The 21164-nt window shown below is 47.5% G+C and overlaps 1 protein-coding gene, 5 non-coding genes and 2 pseudogenes across 6 annotated transcripts in view; all 8 read left to right on the forward strand.

Annotated features, from left to right (window-relative positions):
• LOC131548696 (uncharacterized) overlaps positions 1 to 7425 on the forward strand; it is a 7849-nt gene extending 424 nt beyond the window's left edge. The window contains exons 2-3 of the mRNA XM_058790191.1: positions 1823 to 2011; positions 6368 to 7425. Of these exons, the coding sequence (XP_058646174.1) occupies positions 1823 to 2011; positions 6368 to 6952 (774 nt within the window). The 3' untranslated portion in view covers positions 6953 to 7425. The remainder of the gene's footprint in view (positions 1 to 1822; positions 2012 to 6367) is intronic.
• Positions 718 to 878, forward strand: LOC131548851 (U1 spliceosomal RNA). The gene has a single exon (XR_009273263.1). It is a non-coding gene; the product is annotated as a U1 spliceosomal RNA (small nuclear RNA).
• A 13-nt stretch (positions 7426 to 7438) lies between the features above and the next one.
• On the forward strand, positions 7439 to 7610 carry LOC131548832 (U2 spliceosomal RNA; annotated as a pseudogene).
• A 941-nt stretch (positions 7611 to 8551) lies between these two features.
• On the forward strand, positions 8552 to 8708 carry LOC131548854 (U1 spliceosomal RNA). Its single transcript, XR_009273266.1, has one exon. It is a non-coding gene; the product is annotated as a U1 spliceosomal RNA (small nuclear RNA).
• An 847-nt stretch (positions 8709 to 9555) lies between these two features.
• LOC131548857 (U2 spliceosomal RNA) lies at positions 9556 to 9746 on the forward strand. Its single transcript, XR_009273269.1, has one exon. It is a non-coding gene; the product is annotated as a U2 spliceosomal RNA (small nuclear RNA).
• A 758-nt stretch (positions 9747 to 10504) lies between these two features.
• LOC131548841 (U1 spliceosomal RNA) lies at positions 10505 to 10668 on the forward strand. Its single transcript, XR_009273253.1, has one exon. It is a non-coding gene; the product is annotated as a U1 spliceosomal RNA (small nuclear RNA).
• A 6534-nt stretch (positions 10669 to 17202) lies between these two features.
• Positions 17203 to 17374, forward strand: LOC131548833 (U2 spliceosomal RNA; annotated as a pseudogene).
• Positions 17375 to 18320: 946 nt separating this feature from the next.
• LOC131548855 (U1 spliceosomal RNA) lies at positions 18321 to 18477 on the forward strand. The gene has a single exon (XR_009273267.1). It is a non-coding gene; the product is annotated as a U1 spliceosomal RNA (small nuclear RNA).
• Positions 18478 to 21164: the final 2687 nt, after the last annotated feature.

The following is a 21164-nucleotide window of genomic DNA, read 5'->3' on the forward strand; positions in this document are numbered from 1 at the left end:
CCCACGGAGGCCTGGTCTCGCAAAGCAGTCAAGTCACCTTTATTCATATAGCGCTTATAACAATACAGATTGTGTCAAAGCACTTAACAGTATCAGTGGAGTGGAGATGATATTGCTGTATGGCTGGGTAGATTTTGCACGGTCCGCAGTCAACCAGTCAAGGTAGTAGACGAAGACGGTATCTGGAATTGCGCTTGGAGAGTTCCCATCAAACAATGGGAAGATCCAAGCGGATTCCAGGGTCTAATGACTAATGATTGTGTTGGGAGAGAACCGGGGCTACATTCACTATCAAGGAATGCCCAAATTGTGCAGAAAGTGCGGCAAAATGGGACATTTAGCGATGCATGCCAGGAGCTAATATGTGGGAAGTGTAGAGGAATTGGTCAGGTTTGTTTGATAAAAAGGGATCATCTAAAACATTGGCTCTCAATTCCAGTCCTGGGCGCCATTTTGCATGTCTCCCTTATATAACACACCTGATTGAGATCACCAACTCGTTAGGAGAGAGAACTAATGAGCTGATGATCTCAATGAGAGGATGGGGAGGGAGGGAGGGAGGGAGGGAGGGAGGGAGGAGGGAGGGAGGGAGGGGAGGGGTTGGCAATTCCCGGGATCGGGGTTGGCAATGCCGAATCCTTTGATAGGGGTGGGGGTCACCGTTGATGAGGATGGTCGAGAGGGAAATGGTAGCCCTGACTGGCAGCTTGAGTCTTCATACTTACCTGGCAGGAGACACCATGATCAAGAAGGCGGTTCACCCAGGGCGAGGCTCGGCCATTGCACTCGGACGTGCTGACCCCTGCGAATTCCCCAAATGTGGGAATCTCGACTGCATAATTTATGGTAGTGGGGGACTGCGTTCGCGCTCTCCCCTGAAAGAGCTGGTTAAATAAATCTTTTTTTGCTTTTGTGTCTTTGTTCTTCTTTCGTGTCTTTGTTCTTCTTTCGTGTCTTTGTTCTTCTTTTCTTTATTCTGGCTAGTCAGCGATCCAGAGAGTTGTGCGGAGCGAACGGTTCTGTCATATTGCGCGCGTGTGAAAACAAAGTCGTTTGCGCTCTTCAAAAGGCGGCCCCACCAATGATGGGCCATTTAGTTTCAATTTCTCACAGACCTCACTTTTCAAGTCGATCAGACTGACTGTTGCCCAGCTGTAGCTGTTTTCATGCTTGTTTGGTTGTCCTTTCTATGTCAGTATTCTTTTTTTCCGTCTCAGCGCCACCAAGTGGCCAGCGCCAGCGCCCTTTTTCGCCTGACCACAGATTGGGCCCGTACATAGGTGTGCCGATTTGGGTGAAACGATCTCATTCCTTTCTCGAGTTATAGCCATTTTAGCAACCTCGGCCACACGACCTTCGAACGTTTTGAGGTCCCCTCGCCAAGGAGAATGGAAATTTCCGCTTTTTCTGCTGGATTATTGACAGTCAGACTCCAGAGAATCTTTCTGAGCCGCTTCGGGCCGGACTGGGCCAAATGCCTGGTGCTAGTTTGCAAAAGTAGGTTTTCGACAAAATCCAAAATAGCCGAAAATCTCGCCAGTGCGACGAGCCGATCCCAGACCTGCCTCTCGTTCGGCTCGAGCCAAGGATTCCGATGACATAAGGCACTTGGCTCTACGACAAGCCGTTTGGGAGTTAGGAGCGATGCCGTACTTTCCGTCGCAGGCGGGGGAGGGTGCTACCGTCCCCCGGCGTTTCAGGTCTCTGTGACTTACCTCGCCGGCGGGGGAGGGTGCTACCGCCCCGGCCTTTCAGGTCTCTGTGACTGACCGCGGCCTGGATGGGCGTGGCCGTTTCTGCCTTCCTCCCCGCTGCGTCATAGCGTCATCGCTTCTCGGCCTTTTGGCTAAGATCTCGCGGTCTGGTCGGACGGTTGGGACAGCGATCGCCTCTTGCAGGACCGTTAGGCTCGTGTGTGGCTTGTCGCACGGGTTCTCACTCCTCAAGAGGGAAATTGACAAGCGGCTTTTATCGGATTCGACTCTGTCTGCGGAGAATCTACTCTTTTAAGGTAAGGTCTTAACTTATTTATTGTGTTAATTTATTGTTTGTTTTTAGCGTATTTATTGTGTAATTTTATTGTCTTTTTAGCCGCTGCGTGCGGGTGGTGCCTCCACCATGTCGGCTGCCCGTGCCGGCGTGCGGAGGCACCACAGCGTGCGTTTCCTTTTTAAAGAGGTTGACGGTAAGCTCCTGGGGATGTCACGTCTTGACTTCTCCAGGAAGCTGATCCAGAAAACCCTAAATTTTAAACCCACAGAACTGAACTGTTTAATGACTCTTCCCTGGAACAAAGGTTTTGATGTGAGTTTTAGATCTGCTACTTTGTTGCAAGATTTCTGGCAAAGGTTTGATGCTTGTAAGACCCAGTTCTCCATGTTTTCTGTTGAGAAGCTTTCTGACAATTCACTTAAAACAGTGATTGTTAGAATGTTCAATGAAACAGTGAGTGGAGATGATATTGCTGTATGGCTGGGTAGATTTTGCACGGTCCGCAGTCAACCAGTCAAGGTAGTAGACGAAGACGGTATCTGGAATTGCGCTTGGAGAGTTCCCATCAAGCAGTGGGAAGATCCAAACGGATTCCAGGGTCTAAGTCAAATACCTTCAATGATTGTGTTGGGAGAGAACCGAGGCTACATACATTATCAAGGAATGCCCAAGTTGTGCAGGAAATGTTTGAAAATGGGGCATCTGGCTGAAGCATGCCAAGAAATCGTGTGTGGGAAGTGTAGAGAAATTGGTCACACTTTTGAGGAGTGTACCAATGGCAGGCGGTGTAATCTCTGTGGTGAAACTGACCATCTCTACAGAGACTGCCCAAAAAGCTTTGCCAACAAACTAAAAAGTCACAAAATGGCCGCCCCACCGGAGAAGCAAACAAGCAAACAAAGAGAGGAGGCGGAGCCTGAGGTTTTGGCGGGAAAATCGGGTTTCCCGCTGGCGGGAGATTCGAATTTCCCGCCGGCCTCAGGGATTGGGCAAGAAGGAGGAAGTGGGGCGGCCACAGGGGAGGAGTCAGAAGTTACAAACGAAAAGGAAGAGGTCACCATAGGAGAGGAGAGCGGGGAAGGAACTGACTCCTCCCTTGAAACTGTGTCAGAAATCAGTGGGAAATCAATTGGGAGTGAAACTGAGTGTTTCCTCCCAAATGCTCAAGTGCAAAAAAGACCTGCGGGATCTCCTCTGCTGGAAACAGAGGAGAAGAAAGCTAGGGCAGCACATCGCCTAGATAGTTCCAACTCAGAAGATCTAGAGCGTTTGTGGCCCCTAGAATCCCCAAATGAGGTTTCGTTTTTGCATTTTAAGCTAAGATCATCGTCACCAAAGGAGCTGCAAGAGGTTCTCTCTGTGGCACCTGAGGCGCCGAGCACTTGCCCCCCTGATCCCAGTTTTTCTGGGGAAAAGGAAAGACAAGTGCAACAAGGCGTTACATAATTTTAAATGATTTTAATGATATCTCTGTAGTTTTATTCTTTTAAATATGTCTTCTTTTATAGTTCATACCCTTTTACCCTACTGCTCATGACTCTCACTATCTCCACCATCAATGTGAGAAGTGTGAGATCCCACATAAGAGCACAGAGCATTTTATCCTTTTTAAAACGGTTAAAGCTGATGTGTTTTTATTACAAGAATGTGTTTACCCTTTTTAAAAAATTACAGGAAGTGGGAGGAGACGTGGACCCAAGGCCCCTCCATTTGGAGCGGGTCAAATTTTAACAGAAACGACGGTCTTGCTATTTTAATTAACAACCCCCATATCTTGGTAAAGGGGAGCACAGTGGTGAGAGGCAGGCGGGCAATTTTAGTGAACCTGACCTTTTTAGGAAAAGACTTTAATGTTCTTAATGTATATGGTTTTACTGAGAAAGAGCAGAGGTATGAACTTTTAGAAGACCTGCAGCCCCACATGCTAGGTAGGGCTCCCCTAGTGGTGGCAGGGGATTTTAATTGTGTTTTATCAAAAAAAGACAGGAAGAGGGTAGGGGAGGATTTTAAAATAGACAAAACATCGGTTTTATTACAAAATTTAGTCAAAGATTTTAAATTAGTGGACTGTTTTAGAACACTGCATCAAAGAGAGGAGGGCTACACCTGGTTTAGTGGCGATGGTACCAGAGCCTCTCGAATCGACTATATTTTTACACGTGACTTCCCGCCAACCGATGCTAGATTAACCCCCCTCTTTTTTTCAGATCACTCCATGCTATCTTGCACACTTTCACTCCCCTCAGGTGTGACAGCAGGGGGAGGGCTGTGGAAGCTGAACTGCTCCCTGCTAGAAGAGGAGGAGGTAGTTAGAGAATACAGGGAGCAGTTCAGCCAATGGCAGACCCTCCAAGACTTTTATGATACACGAGCACAGTGGTGGGAGATGGTAAAGGAGCGGACGAGACAGTTTTTTAAAAAGATAGGAAGACAAAATAAGAATAGGGAAAAGCGTCGCATGATGGGGCTGCAAAAAAGACTGCAGAGGTATTTTATTCTTTTAAACAGCGGATCGGATTTTACAAAAGAGATTGAAGAGGTGAAAAAAGAAATGTCAGTATTGTCAGAAGCCCAGAGTAGAGGTGTGATTTTAAGATGCAAAGAAAGAGAAATTGAAGAAGGAGAGAAATGTACCAGATACTTTTTTAAAAAGATTATAACACAGGGTGGGTCATTCACTTCTTTAAAAACTTTTAGTGGGAGGGAAGTAAAGAGCACGGAAGATATTTTAAGGGAAACTGAAAAATTTTATAATAATTTATATAGTTCAAAAGAAGTTCAAGACAGTGTTTTAGGGGAAGTTTTAACCTTTTTAAACAAAAAGGTAAAGAGCCCAAATCTGCTTTTAGCCCAGGATTTTACAGTTTTAGAAATACAGAAAGCTCTTAAAGGTTTTAAGAAGGGGAAGTCCCCAGGAATGGATGGACTTCCCCTAGAGTTTTATTTAACATTCTGGGACATTTTAGGACGTGAGCTTTTGACTATTTTTAAAGAGTTTGAAACCCTTGACCGACTTCCAGACAGTTTTAGAACAGGGATAGTGACTTTACTTCACAAAAAAGGTGACAAGACTGACCTGAAGAATTGGAGACCTATCACTCTTTTAAATTTCGACTGCAAACTTTTTAGTAAGATTTTAGCGACACGGATGTCGACAGTTTTAGAGGACGTGATCCACCCGGATCAAGCTTGCGCTGTGCCCGGAAGAAAGATAACAGACAGCCTAGTGCTGATTAGAGACACCATCTGTTATGCGAGAGACAGAAACATTCGGCTAATAGTCCTAAATTTAGACTTTGAAAAAGCTTTTGACCGAGTCTCGCACCAGTACCTCTTTCAAGTACTGCAAAAAATGGGGTTTCCAGAGAGGTTCATAGCCTGGGTGGGATTGCTGTATGAGGGCATAGTCAGCAAAATCCTTGTAAATGGGCATCTTTCCAAGGCTGTAAATATCCACAGCGGTGTCCGTCAGGGGTGTCCTTTATCTCCTCTTCTGTACGTGGCTTGTATTGAGCCACTGGCACAGATCTTGAGAAGGGACAAATGGATCAAAGGACTTCACGTTCCTGGGACGGGTGGACTGACAGCCACTTGTGTTTTATATATGGACGACGTAACCCTTTTAGCCACGGACGTTTTATCTATACGAAGAGCAATGGACTTGACTGACTGGTACGGTCGGGCCTCGGGCGCCAAACTTAACAGGAACAAGTCCGAGGCCCAGCTCTTCGGGCCGTGGGGAGACGTGGACACAGGTGGACTTGACATAGTTTTTAATGACAACGATTTTAAGATTTTAGGGGTTAAGTTCGACAAAGAGGGAGGTGGACAGAAAAACTGGACTGACTTGTTAGGGAAAGTTAGGAAAAGACTGGGGTTTTGGGGACTAAGACAGCTGACAATAGAAGGTAAAATTTTAATTTTTAAATCTGTTATTTTACCGCTAATGTCACTTGTCTGTTCTGTTTTTAGTCCACCCCGGAGATTCCTGGCACAGTTGGAGAGGGCGGTGTTTTATTTCCTGTGGGGGTCCAAGTGGGAGCGCCTAAAGCGAGAAGTCGTGAAAAGAAAACCCGAGAATGGAGGAAAAGGCCTCCCAGACCCCCACCTGTTTTTAGGCAGCCGCTTCACCGCCCTCCACATAAAGTATGCTGTGACCCCATCCAAAGATAACAAGACGGCAGCCATGACACGGTTTTGGATGGGGTCTTATTTAAGAACCTTAAAGATTTTACCTGTTGACCTGAAAACACCAGTGTCTTTTAACCTGCCAAAAGAATATTGTTTTATCAAAAAGTTTTTAAAGAGATACCTTTTAGAAAAAGCAGAAGTCACCATTTTAACTAACCACAAGCATCTCGTCTCTCTTGTGCAGGATCGGGAACCGGTGAGTCCAGTTCCAGGCCTCACACTAGGTGAGGCCAAACAGGTTTGGAGGAACGCTTCTCACCCCGCTCTCCAGAACCGGCATAAAGATCTATCGTGGATGGTGGCTCATGAGATCCTCCCGGTCAGAGCGGTTATGCACTCCAGAGGCATGGCCAAAAACGCGATCTGCCCTCGGTCCGGGTGCAATTCCCCGGAGACCGTCCGACATCTGCTCTGGGAGTGCGGCGCCGCGCGGGCCCTGTGGGCCAAGACCGGCCCCCTGTTTTTCCCGTGCCTACCAGCGGGTGGGGCCCAGTTAGGGTACCAGCTCGCCATCCTTGGGGTGGGCCGGGGCTTGAAGGACTTAACAGCACAGGAATTTACCTCGCTCTGGCTCACCCTCAACGTCATCAAGGATGCCATCTGGGCCACCAGAAACCTGCTGGTGGGGAAGCGCGTTACGGTAACCCTCCATGCATGCGAGCTAAAGGTAACAACAATGCTGCAGGGGTACCGGACGGCGATATTCGGACGGGGGGGCCGAGGTCGCACGGGAAGGGTCCCGGGCGCCACCGCTCCTGGCCGCCCGTAGATGCACCCTCACCACTCTGGCTACGGGAACAGCGGGCCAGCGGGCCGGAGGAGAGGGGATCTCCGCTGAGCCCATAAGGCAACAACATCTCACGCGCCTGTTCTGGAGAGCGGGGTGAAGACAGATTGATAAGGACTCACCCCCGGTCTTGCACAACAGATGACTTTTAAAGTCATTTTATTGGTATATTTTATTGTGTTTTAGAAATTGGACTTGGTTTTTTATTACAAAAAATGAGATGCTTGTTTTAAATTGTTTTTATTGTTGAGACACTCACACCTTTTAACACACACACACACAAAATGGACTTTTAAAAACAAGACACACACACATTGGTTTTAATTGCTTGTTTTTAGCAATTATTGTATTTCCTTTTAACCATGTGTACTCATTCTATTTATTACTGCTTGTTTTAAAATGTATGTGTTTGAGAAAAAAATAACAAAAACAAATGAGTGTGGAAATGTCTAAACGAAAACCGTGACAATAAACTTTTTCGAAAGAAAAATCTGTTCTTATCAGTTTAATATCTGATCGTCCCTACCGGGGACTGCATATTAAATTGATTTTTGGATCACGGAGCTGGAGCCGGGGCTTGCTCCGTCCACTCCACGCATCGGCCTGGTATTGCAGTGTCTCCAGGAACGGTGTGCTTCCCCTTTTTGGGGATTGCCGCTTTTTGTGAAGAATAGCAGAGCAAATAACGAGGGGCCTTGCCTCGCCTCCCACGGAGGCCTGGTCTCGCAAAGCAGTCAAGTCACCTTTATTCATATAGCGCTTATAACAATACAGATTGTGTCAAAGCACTTAACAGTATCAAATTGGAAGACAGAATGTCAGTAATGTATGATGGTAAGATTAAACACTCAATTTTCAGTTAAAGGGCATTTCATTATTGAATTCAGACATGTCATTGTCTAGCTCAGTTTAGTTTAAATGGTATCTGTGCAATCAAATCGGCGATAATCGCTAGAAATTAAGCGTCCCCAACTGAGCAAGCCAGAGGCGACAGCGGCAAGGAACCAAAACTCCCTCTGTGACAGAATGGAGAAAAAAACCTGGGGAGAAATCAGACTCAGTCGAGGGGCCAGTTCTCCTCTGGCCAGACGAAACCCGCAGTTCAAAAGTTGATATTTCTATTTTGATTTTGTTGCAATTTCTGACAATAATAGTATTATGTAGTTAGGTATTTTATTTTATTATAGCAGTGGTTGCCGTTTATTGAGATCTCTCACCTGAGGTCTTGGAGTCTTCCACTAACGAGCTGATGCGTCGGATCAGGTTTGTTTGATTAAAAGGGATCATCTAAAACATTGGCTCTCAATTGAAGTCCTGGGCGCCATTTTGCATGTCTCCCTTATATAACACACCTGATTGAGATCACCAACTCGTTAGGAGAGAGAACTAATGAGCTGATGATCTCAATGAGAGGATGGGGAGGGAGGGAGGGAGGGAGGGAGGGAGGGAGGAGGGAGGGGAGGGGTTGGCAATTCCGGGATCGGGGTTGGCAATGCCGAATCCTTTGATAGGGGTGGGGGTCACCGTTGATGAGGATGGTCGAGAGGGAAATGGTAGCCCTGACTGGCAGCTTGAGTCTTCATACTTACCTGGCAGGAGACACCATGATCAAGAAGGCGGTTCACCCAGGGCGAGGCTCGGCCATTGCACTCGGACGTGCTGACCCCTGCGAATTCCCCAAATGTGGGAATCTCGACTGCATAATTTATGGTAGTGGGGACTGCGTTCGCTCTCCCTGAAAGAGCTGGTTAAATAAATCTTTTTGCTTTTGTGTCTTTGTTCTTCTTTTCTTTGTTCTGGCTAGTCAGCGATCCAGAGAGTTGTGCGGAGCGAACGGTTCTGTCATATTGCGTGTGAAAACAAAGTCGCTTGCGCTCTTCAAAAGGCGGCCCCACCAATGATGGGCCATTTAGTTTCAATTTCTCACAGACCTCACTTTTCAAGTCGATCAGACTGACTGTTGCCCAGCTGTAGCTGTTTTCATGCTTGTTTGGTTGTCCTTTCTATGTCAGTATTCTTTTTTTTTCCGTCTCGCAGCGCCACCAAGTGGCCAGCGCCAGCGCCCTTTTTCGCCTGACCACAGATTGGGCCCGTACATAGGTGTGCCGATTTGGGTGAAACGATCTCATTCCTTTCTCGAGTTATAGCCATTTTAGCAACCTCGGCCACACGACCTTGAGCGTTTTGAGGTCCCTCGCCAAGGAGAATGGAAATTTCCGCTTTTTCTGCTGGATTATTGACAGTCAGACTCAGAGAATCTTTCTGAGCCGCTTCGGGCCGGACTGGGCCAAATGCCTGGTGCTAGTTTGCAAAAGTAGGTTTTCGACAAAATCCAAAATAGCCGAAAATCTCGCCAGTGCGACGAGCCGATCCGAGACCTGCCTCTCGTTCGGCTCGAGCCAAGGATTCCGATGACATAAGGCACTTGGCTCTACGACAAGCCGTTTGGGAGTTAGGAGCGATGCCGTACTTTCCGTCGCAGGCGGGGAGGTGCTACCGTCCCCGGCGTTTCAGGTCTCTGTGACTGACCGCGGCCTGGATGGGCGTGGCCGTTTCTGCCTTCCTCCCCGCTGCGTCATAGCGTCATCGCTTCTCGGCCTTTTGGCTAAGATCAAGTGTAGTATCTGTTCTTATCAGTTTAATATCTGATACGTCCCCTACCCGGGGACTGCATATTAAATTGATTTTTGGATCACGGAGCTGGAGCCGGGGCTTGCTCCGTCCACTCCACGCATCGGCCTGGTATTGCAGTGTCTCCAGGAACGGTGTGCTTCCCCTTTTTGGGGATTGCCGCTTTTGTGAAGAATAGCAGAGCAAATAACGAGGGGCCTTGCCTCGCCTCCCACGGAGGCCTGGTCTCGCAAAGCAGTCAAGTCACCTTTATTCATATAGCGCTTATAACAATACAGATTGTGTCAAAGCACTTAACAGTATCAGTGGAGTGGAGATGATATTGCTGTATGGCTGGGTAGATTTTGCACGGTCCGCAGTCAACCAGTCAAGGTAGTAGACGAAGACGGTATCTGGAATTGCGCTTGGAGAGTTCCCATCAAGCAGTGGGAAGATCCAAACGGATTCCAGGGTCTAAGTCAAATACCTTCAATGATTGTGTTGGGAGAGAACCGGGCTACATTCACTATCAAGGAATGCCCAAATTGTGCAGAAAGTGCGGCAAAATGGGACATTTAGCCGATGCATGCCAGGAGCTAATATGTGGGAAGTGTAGAGGAATTGGTCAGGTTTGTTTGATAAAAAGGGATCATCTAAAACATTGGCTCTCAATTCCAGTCCTGGGCGCCATTTTGCATGTCTCCCTTATATAACACACCTGATTGAGATCACCAACTCGTTAGGAGAGAGAACTAATGAGCTGATGATCTCAATGAGAGGATGGGGGAGGGGAGGGGAGGGGAGGGGTTGGCAATTCCCGGGATCGGGGTTGGCAATGCCGAATCCTTTGATAGGGGTGGGGGTCACCGTTGATGAGGATGGTCGAGAGGGAAATGGTAGCCCTGACTGGCAGCTTGAGTCTTCATACTTACCTGGCAGGGGAGACACCATGATCAAGAAGGCGGTTCACCCAGGGCGAGGCTCGGCCATTGCACTCCGGACGTGCTGACCCCTGCGAATTCCCCAAATGTGGGAATCTCGACTGCATAATTTATGGTAGTGGGGGACTGCGTTCGCGCTCTCCCCTGAAAGAGCTGGTTAAATAAATCTTTTTTTGCTTTTGTGTCTTTGTTCTTCTTTTCTTTGTTCTGGCTAGTCAGCGATCCAGAGAGTTGTGCGGAGCGAACGGTTCTGTCATATTGCGTGTGAAAACAAAGTCGCTTGCGCTCTTCAAAAGGCGGCCCCACCAATGATGGGCCATTTAGTTTCAATTTCTCACAGACCTCACTTTTCAAGTCGATCAGACTGACTGTTGCCCAGCTGTAGCTGTTTTCATGCTTGTTTGGTTGTCCTTTCTATGTCAGTATTCTTTTTTTCCGTCTCGCAGCGCCACCAAGTGGCCAGCGCCAGCGCCTTTTTCGCCTGACCACAGATTGGGCCCGTACATAGGTGTGCCGATTTGGGTGAAACGATCTCATTCCTTTCTCGAGTTATAGCCATTTTAGCAACCTCGGCCACACGACCTTGAGCGTTTTGAGGTCCCTCGCCAAGGAGAATGGAAATTTCCGCTTTTTCTGCTGGATTATTGACAGTCAGACTCCAGAGAATCTTTCTGAGCCGCCGGGCGGACTGGGCCAAATGCCTGGTGCTAGTTTGCAAAAGTAGGTTTTCGACAAAATCCAAAATAGCCGAAAATCTCGCCAGTGCGACGAGCCGATCCCAGACCTGCCTCTCGTTCGGCTCGAGCCAAGGATTCCGATGACATAAGGCACTTGGCTCTACGACAAGCCGTTTGGGAGTTAGGAGCGATGCCGTACTTTCCGTCGCAGGCGGGGGAAGGTGCTACCGTCCCCCGGCGTTTCAGGTCTCTGTGACTTACCTCGCCGGCGGGGAGGTGCTACCGCCCCGGCCTTTCAGGTCTCTGTGACTTACCTCGCCGGCGGGGAGGTGCTACCGCCCCGGCCTTTCAGGTCTCTGTGACTGACCGCGGCCTGGATGGGCGTGGCGTTTCTGCCTTCCTCCCCGCTGCGTCATAGCGTCATCGCTTCTCGGCCTTTTGGCTAAGATCTCGCGGTCTGGTCGGACGGTTGGGACAGCGATCGCCTCTTGCAGGACCGTTAGGCTCGTGTGTGGCTTGTCGCACGGGTTCTCACTCCTCAAGAGGGAAATTGACAAGCGGCTTTTATCGGATTCGACTCTGTCTGCGGAGAATCTACTCTTTTAAGGTAAGGTCTTAACTTATTTATTGTGTTAATTTATTGTTTGTTTTTAGCGTATTTATTGTGTAATTTTATTGTCTTTTTAGCCGCTGCGTGCGGGTGGTGCCTCCACCATGTCGGCTGCCCGTGCCGGCGTGCGGAGGCACCACAGCGTGCGTTTCTTTTTTAAAGAGGTTGACGGTAAGCTCCTGGGGATGTCACGTCTTGACTTCTCTAGGAAGCTGATCCAGAAAACCCTAAATTTTAAACCCACAGAACTGAACTGTTTAATGACTCTTCCCTGGAACAAAGGTTTTGATGTGAGTTTTAGATCTGCTACTTTGTTGCAAGATTTCTGGCAAAGGTTTGATGCTTGTAAGACCCAGTTCTCCATGTTTTCTGTTGAGAAGCTTTCTGACAATTCACTTAAAACAGTGATTGTTAGAGTGTTCAATGAAACAGTGAGTGGAGATGATATTGCTGTATGGCTGGGTAGATTTTGCACGGTCCGCAGTCAACCAGTCAAGGTAGTGAGCGAAGGCGGTATCTGGAATTGCGCTTGGAGAGTTCCCATCAAGCAGTGGGAAGATCCAAACGGATTCCAGGGTCTAAGTCAAATACCTTCAATGATTGTGTTGGGAGAGAACCGAGGCTACATACATTATCAAGGAATGCCCAAGTTGTGCAGGAAATGTTTGAAAATGGGGCATCTGGCTGAAGCATGCCAAGAAATCGTGTGTGGGAAGTGTAGAGAAATTGGTCACACTTTTGAGGAGTGTACCAATGGCAGGCGGTGTAATCTCTGTGGTGAAACTGACCATCTCTACAGAGACTGCCCAAAAAGCTTTGCCAACAAACTAAAAAGTCACAAAATGGCCGCCCCACCGGAGAAGCAAACAAGCAAACAAAGAGAGGAGGCGGAGCCTGAGGTTTTGGCGGGAAAATCGGGTTTCCCGCTGGCGGGAGATTCGAATTTCCCGCCGGCCTCAGGGATTGGGCAAGAAGGAGGAAGTGGGGCGGCCACAGGGGAGGAGTCAGAAGTTACAAACGAAAAGGAAGAGGTCACCATAGGAGAGGAGAGCGGGGAAGGAACTGACTCCTCCCTTGAAACTGTGTCAGAAATCAGTGGGAAATCAATTGGGAGTGAAACTGAGTGTTTCCTCCCAAATGCTCAAGTGCAAAAAAGACCTGCGGGATCTCCTCTGCTGGAAACAGAGGAGAAGAAAGCTAGGGCAGCACATCGCCTAGATAGTTCCAACTCAGAAGATCTAGAGCGTTTGTGGCCCCTAGAATCCCCAAATGAGGTTTCGTTTTTGCATTTTAAGCTAAGATCATCGTCACCAAAGGAGCTGCAAGAGGTTCTCTCTGTGGCACCTGAGGCGCCGAGCACTTGCCCCCCTGATCCCAGTTTTTCTGGGGAAAAGGAAAGACAAGTGCAACAAGACGTTACATAATTTTAAATGATTTTAATGATATCTCTGTAGTTTTATTCTTTTAAATATGTCTTCTTTTATAGTTCATACCCTTTTTACCCTACTGCTCATGACTCTCACTATCTCCACCATCAATGTGAGAAGTGTGAGATCCCACATAAGAGCACAGAGCATTTTATCCTTTTTAAAAACGGTTAAAGCTGATGTGTTTTTATTACAAGAATGTGTTTTACCCTTTTTAAAAAATTACAGGAAGTGGGAGGAGACGTGGACCCAAGGCCCCTCCATTTGGAGCGGGTCAAATTTTAACAGAAACGACGGTCTTGCTATTTTAATTAACAACCCCCATATCTTGGTAAAGGGAGCACAGTGGTGAGAGGCAGGCGGGCAATTTTAGTGAACCTGACCTTTTTAGGAAAAGACTTTAATGTTCTTAATGTATATGGTTTTACTGAGAAAGAGCAGAGGTATGAACTTTTAGAAGACCTGCAGCCCCACATGCTAGGTAGGGCTCCCCTAGTGGTGGCAGGGGATTTTAATTGTGTTTTATCAAAAAAAGACAGGAAGAGGGTAGGGGAGGATTTTAAAATAGACAAAACATCGGTTTTATTACAAAATTTAGTCAAAGATTTTAAATTAGTGGACTGTTTTAGAACACTGCATCAAAGAGAGGAGGGCTACACCTGGTTTAGTGGCGATGGTACCAGAGCCTCTCGAATCGACTATATTTTTACACGTGACTTCCCGCCAACCGATGCTAGATTAACCCCCCTCTTTTTTTCAGATCACTCCATGCTATCTTGCACACTTTCACTCCCCTCAGGTGTGACAGCAGGGGGAGGGCTGTGGAAGCTGAACTGCTCCCTGCTAGAAGAGGAGGAGGTAGTTAGAGAATACAGGAGCAGTTCAGCCAATGGCAGACCCTCAAGACTTTTATGATACACGAGCACAGTGGTGGGAGATGGTAAAGGAGCGGACGAGACAGTTTTTTAAAAAGATAGGAAGACAAAATAAGAATAGGGAAAAGCGTCGCATGATGGGGCTGCAAAAAAGACTGCAGAGGTATTTTATTCTTTTAAACAGCGGATGATTTTACAAAAGAGATTGAAGAGGTGAAAAAAGAAATGTCAGTATTGTCAGAAGCCCAGAGTAGAGGTGTGATTTTAAGATGCAAAGAAAGAGAAATTGAAGAAGGAGAGAAATGTACCAGATACTTTTTTAAAAAGATTATAACACAGGGTGGGTCATTCACTTCTTTAAAAACTTTTAGTGGGAGGGAAGTAAAGAGCACGGAAGATATTTTAAGGGAAACTGAAAAATTTTATAATAATTTATATAGTTCAAAAGAAGTTCAAGACAGTGTTTTAGGGGAAGTTTTAACCTTTTTAAACAAAAAGGTAAAGAGCCCAAATCTGCTTTTAGCCCAGGATTTTACAGTTTTAGAAATACAGAAAGCTCTTAAAGGTTTTAAGAAGGGGAAGTCCCCAGGAATGGATGGACTTCCCCTAGAGTTTTATTTAACATTCTGGGACATTTTAGGACGTGAGCTTTTGACTATTTTTAAAGAGTTTGAAACCCTTGACCGACTTCCAGACAGTTTTAGAACAGGGATAGTGACTTTACTTCACAAAAAAGGTGACAAGACTGACCTGAAGAATTGGAGACCTATCACTCTTTTAAATTTCGACTGCAAACTTTTTAGTAAGATTTTAGCGACACGGATGTCGACAGTTTTAGAGGACGTGATCCACCCGGATCAAGCTTGCGCTGTGCCCGGAAGAAAGATAACAGACAGCCTAGTGCTGATTAGAGACACCATCTGTTATGCGAGAGACAGAAACATTCGGCTAATAGTCCTAAATTTAGACTTTGAAAAAGCTTTTGACCGAGTCTCGCACCAGTACCTCTTTCAAGTACTGCAAAAAATGGGGTTTCCAGAGAGGTTCATAGCCTGGGTGGGACTGCTGTATGAGGGCATAGTCAGCAAAATCCTTGTAAATGGGCATCTTTCCAAGGCTGTAAATATCCACAGCGGTGTCCGTCAGGGGTGTCCTTTATCTCCTCTTCTGTACGTGGCTTGTATTGAGCCACTGGCACAGATCTTGAGAAGGGACAAATGGATCAAAGGACTTCACGTTCCTGGGACGGGTGGACTGACAGCCACTTGTGTTTTATATATGGACGACGTAACCCTTTTAGCCACGGACGTTTTATCTATACGAAGAGCAATGGACTTGACTGACTGGTACGGTCGGGCCTCGGGCGCCAAACTTAACAGGAACAAGTCCGAGGCCCAGCTCTTCGGGCCGTGGGGAGACGTGGACACAGGTGGACTTGACATAGTTTTTAATGACAACGATTTTAAGATTTTAGGGTTAAGTTCGACAAAGAGGAGGTGGACAGAAAACTGGACTGACTTGTTAGGAAAGTTAGGAAAAGACTGGGGTTTTGGGGACTAAGACAGCTGACAATAGAAGGTAGAATTTTAATTTTTAAATCTGTTATTTTACCGCTAATGTCACTTGTCTGTTCTGTTTTTAGTCCACCCCGGAGATTCCTGGCACAGTTGGAGAGGGCGGTGTTTTATTTCCTGTGGGGGTCCAAGTGGGAGCGCCTAAAGCGAGAAGTCGTGAAAAGAAAACCGAGAATGGAGGAAAAGGCCTCCCAGACCCCCACCTGTTTTTAGGCAGCCGCTTCACCGCCCTCCACATAAAGTATGCTGTGACCCCATCCAAAGATAACAAGACGGCAGCCATGACACGGTTTTGGATGGGGTCTTATTTAAGAACCTTAAAGATTTTACCTGTTGACCTGAAAACACCAGTGTCTTTTAACCTGCCAAAAGAATATTGTTTTATCAAAAGTTTTTAAAGAGATACCTTTTAGAAAAGCAGAAGTCACCATTTTAACTAACCACAAGCATCTGTCTCTCTTGTGCAGGATCGGGAACCGGTGAGTCAGTTCCAGGCCTCACACTAGGTGAGGCCAAACAGGTTTGGAGGAACGCTTCTCACCCGCTCTCCAGAACCGGCATAAAGATCTATCGTGGATGGTGGCTCATGAGATCCTCCCGGTCAGGCGGTTATGCACTCAGAGGCATGGCCAAAACGCGATCTGCCCTCGGTCCGGGTGCAATTCCCGGAGACCGTCCGACATCTGCTCTGGGAGTGCGGCGCTGCGGGCCTGTGGGCCAAGACCGGCCCCTGTTTTTCCCGTGCCTACCAGCGGGTGGGGCCCAGTTAGGGTACCAGCTCGCCATCCTTGGGGTGGGCCGGGGCTTGAAGGACTTAACAGCACAGGAATTTACCTCGCTCTGGCTCACCCTCAACGTCATCAAGGATGCCATCTGGGCCACCAGAAACCTGCTGGTGGGCGTCACGGTAACCCTCCATGCATGCGAGCTAAAGGTAACAACAATGCTGCAGGGGTACCGGACGGCGATATTCGGACGGGGGGGCCGAGGTCGCACGGGAAGGGTCCCGGGCGCCACCGCTCCTGGCCGCCCGTAGATGCACCCTCACCACTCTGGCTACGGGAACAGCGGGCCAGCGGGCGGAGGAGAGGATCTCCGCTGAGCCCATAAGGCAACAACATCTCACGCCTGTTCTGGAGGCGGGGTGAAGACAGATTGATAAGGACTCACCCCCGGTCTTGCACAACAGATGACTTTTAAAGTCATTTTATTGGTATATTTTATTGTGTTTTAGAAATTGGACTTGGTTTTTTATTACAAAAAATGAGATGCTTGTTTTAAATTGTTTTTATTGTTGAGACACTCACACCTTTTAACACACACACACACAAAATGGACTTTTAAAAACAAGACACACACACATTGGTTTTAATTGCTTGTTTTTAGCAATTATTGTATTTCCTTTTAACCATGTGTATTCATTCTATTTATTACTGCTTGTTTTAAAATGTATGTGTTTGAGAAAAAAATAACAAAAACAAATGAGTGTGGAAATGTCTAAACGAAAACCGTGACAATAAACTTTTTCGAAAGAAAAAAATCTGTTCTTATCAGTTTAATATCTGATCGTCCCTACCGGGGACTGCATATTAAATTGATTTTTGGATCACGGAGCTGGAGCCGGGGCTTGCTCCGTCCACTCCACGCATCGGCCTGGTATTGCAGTGTCTCCAGGAACGGTGTGCTTCCCCTTTTCGGGGATTGCCGCTTTTTGTGAAGAATAGCAGAGCAAATAAGGAGGGGCCTTGCCTCGCCTCCCACGGAGGTCTGGTCTCGCAAAGCAGTCAAGTCACCTTTATTTACATAGCGCTTATAACAATACAGATTGTGTCAAAGCACTTAACAGTATCAAATTGGAAGACAGAATGTCAGTAATGTATGATGGTAAGATTAAACACTCAATTTTCAGTTAAAGGCATTTCATTATTGAATTCAGACATGTCATTGTCTAGCTCAGTTTAGTTTAAATGGTATCTGTGCAATCAAATCGGCGATAATCGCTAGAAATTAAGCGTCCCCAACTGAGCAAGCCAGAGGCGACAGCGGCAAGGAACCAAAACTCCCTCTGTGACAGAATGGAGAAAAAAACCTTGGGAGAAATCAGACTCAGTCGGGGGGCCAGTTCTCCTCTGGCCAGACGAAACCCGCAGTTCAAAAGTTTATATTTCTATTTTGATTTTGTTGCAATTTCTAACAATAATAGTATTACGTAGTTAGGTATTTTATTTTATTATAGCAGTGGTTGCCGTTTATTGAGATCTCTCACCTGAGGTCTTGGAGTCTTCCACTAACGAGCTGATGCGTCGAATCAGGTTTGTTTGATAAAAAGGGATCATCTAAAACATTGGCTCTCAATTCCAGTCCTGGGCGCCATTTTGCATGTCTCCCTTATATAACACACCTGATTGAGATCACCAACTCGTTAGGAGAGAGAACTAATGAGCTGATGATCTCAATGAGAGGATAGGGGAGGGAGGGAGGGAGGAGGAGGGAGGGAGGGAGGGAGGGAGGGAGGGGAGGGTTGGCAATTCCCGGGATCGGGGTTGGCAATGCGAATCCTTTGATAGGGGTGGGGTCACCGTTGATGAGGATGGTCGAGAGGGAAATGGTAGCCCTGACTGGCAGCTTGAGTCTTCATACTTACCTGGCAGGAGACACCATGATCAAGAAGGCGGTTCACCCAGGGCGAGGCTCGGCCATTGCACTCGGACGTGCTGACCCCTGCGAATTCCCCAAATGTGGGAATCTCGACTGCATAATTTATGGTAGTGGGGACTGCGTTCGCTCTCCCTGAAAGAGCTGGTTAAATAAATCTTTTTGCTTTTGTGTCTTTGTTCTTCTTCGCGTCTTTGTTTTTCTTTTGTGTCTTTGTTCTTCTTTTCTTTGTTCTGGCTAGTCAGCGATCCAGAGAGTTGTGCGGAGCGAACGGTTCTGTCATATTGCGCGCGTGTGAAAACAAAGTCGTTTGCGCTCTTCAAAAGGCGGCCCCACCAATGATGGGCCATTTAGTTTCAATTTCTCACAGACCTCACTTTTCAAGTCGATCAGACTGACTGTTGCCCAGCTGTAGCTGTTTTCATGCTTGTTTGGTTGTCCTTTCTATGTCAGTATTCTTTTTTCCGTCTCGCAGCGCCACCAAGTGGCCAGCGCCAGCGCCTTTTTCGCCTGACCACAGATTGGGCCCGTACATAGGTGTGCCGATTTGGGTGAAACGATCTCATTCCTTTCTCGAGTTATAGCCATTTTAGCAACCTCGGCCACACGACCTTCGAACGTTTTGAGGTCCCCTGGCCAAGGAGAATGGAAATTTCCACTTTTTTTGCTTGATTATTGACAGTCAGACTCCAGAGAATCTTTCTGCGCCGCTTCGGGCCGGACGGGGCCAAATGCCTGGTGCCAGTCTGCAAAAGTAGGTTTTCGACAAAATCCAAAATAGCCGAAAATCTCTTCAGTGCGACGACAAGCCGTTTGGGAGTTAGGAGCGATGCCGTACTTTCCGTCGCAGGCGGGGCAAGGTGCTACCATCCCCCGGCCTTTCAGGTCTCTGTGACTGACCGCGGCCTGGATGGGCGTGGCCGTTTCTGGCTTCCTCCCCGCTGCGTCATAGGTGTCATCGCTTCTCGGCCTTTTGGCTAAGATCAAGTGTGACTATGCCGGGAGAGGTTGCCTTCAGGCCATGATGGGCGGCTGATCGTGGGATTCGCCTTCCTCTGCCGGTCATGATTTATTTGTCTGGCGAAAGAGTCTTCAAGTGCCTGTACTGTTCTGTCTCAGGTTTTTATCTTTATGGATTGACCTTTTTTTGAAAATGCAGCAAATGAGGCTTGAGCACAGCTTTTGGAAGGATTGTGTCTGCACCCTCTGTTTGTTCAGGATTTTTCTTTTATTCATTTACAATCCTTTTGTGGAGGATGGAGAGGTGAAGGCTTTTCTGGAGAGATTGTGAGGCTGTGAAAGAGGTTGAGATGCAATCTGGACTGGAAAAGGCGGTTCTTTGTGAAGCTCAACAGATCCAGTCTCAAAGTGATTGGGATCCTTTTCATTGGGTAATGATTTCTTTATTGTCCTGGGTAGATTTTTGCAGGAGATAATAGGAGAGATGTTAGGGATGTAGAAGGGAGGTTGTGTTTTATAAGCAGGATTGCTCGGTTCCGGCTCAATTGCAGTCTGTATAGATCATTGATGTCTCTTCAAGAAGCAAGTCTTATGCAGGATTTTGAGGAGAACTAATGAGCTGATGATCTCAATCTAGAGAGGAGGGAGGAGGAGGAGGAGGAGGAGGGAGGAGGGAGGAGGGAGGAGGGAGGAGGAGGAGGAGGAGGAGGAGGAGGAGGAGGAGGAGGAGGAGGAGGAGGAGGAGGAGGAGGAGGAGGAGGAGGAGGAGGAGGAGGGAGGAGGGAGGAGGAGGAGGAGGAGGGAGGAGGGAGGAGGAGGAGGAGGAGGAGGAGGAGGAGGAGGAGGAGGAGGAGGAGGAGGAGGAGGAGGAGGAGGAGGAGGAGGAGGAGGAGGAGGAGGAGGAGGGAGGAGGGAGGGAGTGGAGGATGAATGCATCATACCTCCAAGATCCAAAGTTTTGTAAGGTGTTTGGGTTTTGTATGCTGGGTGGTGCAATTTAAAGGGTTCTACCAGTCACATTCTGACTGGTGGGAAGGGGTGAAGGAGAGGTTAGGTTTTTGCAGGGCATGGGGTCAAGCTTTGGGGAAGGCTAAGCGGAACCAAGTAGGTCAGTGGTCTAGGGAATTGCAGGTTTAGTTTCACAAGAATGCCACTTGGAGAGTGAGAAGGATGTGGAGAAGTTCTCAAAGGAATGGAACTTGGGACCATCCTACTGGGGTGTGGGGAATGTGAGGGCGGATGGGGTGGGAATTTTATTTTTTTCATGGGATGTGATGGTTGAAACATCCGGGGTTATTGTTCCGGGGAGGGTGATTTTTGTGGATGTAAGATGGAGGGGGGTGGCCTTGCGTTTTATAAATGTGTATGGGCCCAGCAAGCGAGAGGAGAGGGAAGGTTTTTTGGGGAAAGTCTGTCCGTTATTATATACCAATAGGTTGGTGGTGCTGGGAGGGGATTTCAATATGTCTTTGGAGAAAAGTTCAGGGGGGGAATTGGGAGGTGTGATCCAAAATTTTGGGCTACAAGATTCAGGTCAGTCAATTGGAGAGGAGGGGTTAGGGTTCACGTGGTGGAACAGTAGGCAGGAGGCCTCACGTCTGGACTATATTTTTTTTTCAAAATCTGTTAAGGTTAGGAGTTATATTCGACAGCTAATGTGGTGTTCAGACCATTGTCTAGTTGGAGCTGGGGTGGAGGTGGAAGCGGTACAAAGGGGTCGAGGGAAGTGGAGGATGAATATAACATACCTCCAAGATCCAAAGTTTTGTAAGGTGTTTCGGGTTTTGTATGCTGGGTGGTGCAATTTAAAAGGGTTCTACAAGACACACTCTGACTGGTGGGAAGGGGTGAAGGAGAGGGTTAGG

Source organism: Onychostoma macrolepis, chromosome 10, assembly GCF_012432095.1.
Source record: "Onychostoma macrolepis isolate SWU-2019 chromosome 10, ASM1243209v1, whole genome shotgun sequence".
Classification (NCBI taxonomy): domain Eukaryota; kingdom Metazoa; phylum Chordata; class Actinopteri; order Cypriniformes; family Cyprinidae; genus Onychostoma; species Onychostoma macrolepis.